Source organism: Stegastes partitus, unplaced genomic scaffold, assembly GCF_000690725.1.
Source record: "Stegastes partitus isolate 25-593 unplaced genomic scaffold, Stegastes_partitus-1.0.2 Scaffold207, whole genome shotgun sequence".
Taxonomy (NCBI): Eukaryota; Metazoa; Chordata; class Actinopteri; family Pomacentridae; genus Stegastes; species Stegastes partitus.
In genome coordinates this window covers 175,921-178,341 of record NW_007577938.1, presented here as the reverse complement: position 1 = coordinate 178,341, position 2,421 = coordinate 175,921, and the positions used below count along the sequence as shown (strand labels likewise).

At 40.8% G+C, this 2,421-nt stretch overlaps 1 protein-coding gene across 1 annotated transcript in view; it reads left to right on the top strand.

Moving 5' to 3' along the window:
• The window catches only part of LOC103356520 (neuronal acetylcholine receptor subunit alpha-7-like), a 16,874-nt gene that overhangs the window by 1,704 nt on the left and 12,749 nt on the right, over positions 1–2,421 (top strand). The window contains exon 2 of the mRNA XM_008280689.1: positions 1,934–2,073. Coding sequence (XP_008278911.1) covers positions 1,934–2,073 — 140 coding nt within the window. The remainder of the gene's footprint in view (positions 1–1,933; positions 2,074–2,421) is intronic.

Below are 2,421 nucleotides of genomic sequence, written 5' to 3'. Positions count from 1 at the left end.
CAAGAGCTGCAGATGGACACTTGGAGGAACCAAATCCCAGAAACACTGTTGGACACTAGAACACCTGAGGAACATAAAGACTTTGATTATTGAGGTATGAATAATTGTGGACATGGCGCAGAAATAGTTAAAAATGCATCAACACATCTAACACGATGTCTTACTACCTTTTATCACTTGTTTTTTTCGCTTTTATCCAGAAGAAACCCGGTGATCAAATAAAAAAGTAATGACAAATTAAAATTCGGGTTTGAGGATGAAACATTTTGCACCTCAAAGAGCTGGAGATCAACACAAAGAAAAAACTCCCAGTGGAGACGAGCAGGACGACTGTTAGACACCAGAACCAGGAAAATAAAGACTCTGACACTGAATACTGAGGAAGACTCATGTTTATGTGATTTCCAGCCAGAAGAAACATGTTGGGGAAATCAAAAATCACTTTAAATTAAAATTTGAAACAGGAGCTGAATCATTTTGAAGCTCATGTATGTAAAAGTGTGTAAAGTCAGCCTCTCCTTTAATCTTATTACCGGTTTTGCTGCACTATTAACACACTGATTATTGTGTTTGCTGTTCATATCACATTAAAACAACAGTAAATAAGTAATTTGAATGTGTCTTTTAATATTTTAAATACAACTTTTTATTACTGATTGATAAAAAAACATAAAATCTTGATGGAAGCGACCCTTTCAATGTACATTTGTGACAATTTGAAAAATTTTAGACATAAATTGTGAAGAAAACAGCAAAACAAAAACAGTTAAATGTCATTATAAACATCTCTAACAAGGTTTTGCTGTGTCTTATCTCTTCTTTATGTCGTTTCCTGCCAGAAGAAACATGTTGGTGCAATAAAAATTCACTTTAAATCAAAATTTGAAACAGGAGTGTATAAAGCCAGCCTCTCCTTTAATCTTATTACCATATTTTGTTACGAAAACATCAGTTTTGCTGCACTATTAACGCACCTTTGAAGGAAACTGAAGGATAAATAACATAAAATCTTGATGGAAATCAGGTTTCAATGTACATTTGTGACAATTTCAGGGGTATGAATAATTTTGGTCATTAATGTGTAAAGAAAACAGCAACACAGAAGCAGTTAAATGTCATTATTAGCATCTCTAACAAGCTTTTTCTGTGTTTCATCTCTTGTTCAAGTCGTTTCCTGCCAGAACAAACCTGCTGGCCAAATTAAACTCCACCATAAATCAATACTTTGGGTAGTTTTGGGTGTTTTGACACGCCGCCGGGCTCCAGAACAAACACCGCGCAGCGACTTTAAGGTCACGCCGGTTGTTTCTGACTTCCATCCGCCCCTGATGGCTCCCTGCAGATGCGCCGAACTGCCTCGTGCAGGAGCCGGCGGTGATTTGAGGCCCTTGGCGGAGCTGCAGGGCGAAGAGAGAAACTTGAAGCCCTCATTGTTGTGAGTGCTGTGCGTGTCTGTCTGGGGCGTCTCGGTGTTTAATGGCCTCACTATTTCCTGCGTGGAGAGGAAAAAAAAGAAAAAAGAAGCATTTTTACGACGGCGGAGAGACTCTGGCTGCGTGATCGATCGCAGACGTAATTGATTAGGAAGAGCAGGGTTCTCTCTTTTCTCTCCCACAGTTCCTCTCTGTGTTCTCTTCTCGTGTCACCACTGTAAATCTCATCGTAGCAGCAGCAGTTCCACTTTTAAAACGTGACTTCTTTATTTTTTTTTTTCTTGCCGTTTCACCTCCACTGGAGCCTGCTGTCCTCCTGTTCTCTCTACAATTTCAGCTCCACTCCTTTTCTCCAAAACTCCATCACCGTGATGGCAGCGTTTTTCTAAAGTGCCTCTCCTCTGACACGGCTTTCTTTCCCAGCTGTCACTTCTTTTTTTTTTGCTCTTTTGTTGTGATCTGACCCTCTCTCTCTCTCTCTCTGTCTCTGGTTGGCCCAGTGTCGGTGCAGGGTCCTCACCAGCGCTTTCTGCTCCGGGAGCTGCTCAGAGACTACAACCCCATGGAGAGGCCGGTGGCCAACGACTCCCAGCCTCTGACCGTCCAGTTCTCCTTCACCCTGATGCAGGTCATGGACGTGGTAGGCATCAGTGAAATAAACTCAAAAATAACTAGAAATACTCAAAAAGACGGCATTGAGAAATCAGTGCACGGGTGATTTTGATCGAGCAGAAAATGCACCGAAACAGAAAACATGTCGAACGTTTCATGCAATTAGAAGAAAATCTTGCAAAAATCAACTCTGGGTTTAGTCTCGCACCTGAAATGTTCGAGTGAATCTCTCATGTCTGCGTTTTACTGTTGTGGATTCTGTGAACTTGGAATAACGTTTTGTCCCTTTAAAAATAATGATAGATTTTTAGCAAAAGTGCAAAAATTCGTTTTTTTGCTGCGGTTTTCTCTGAGGAGCTTCATTACCGTAATTCTC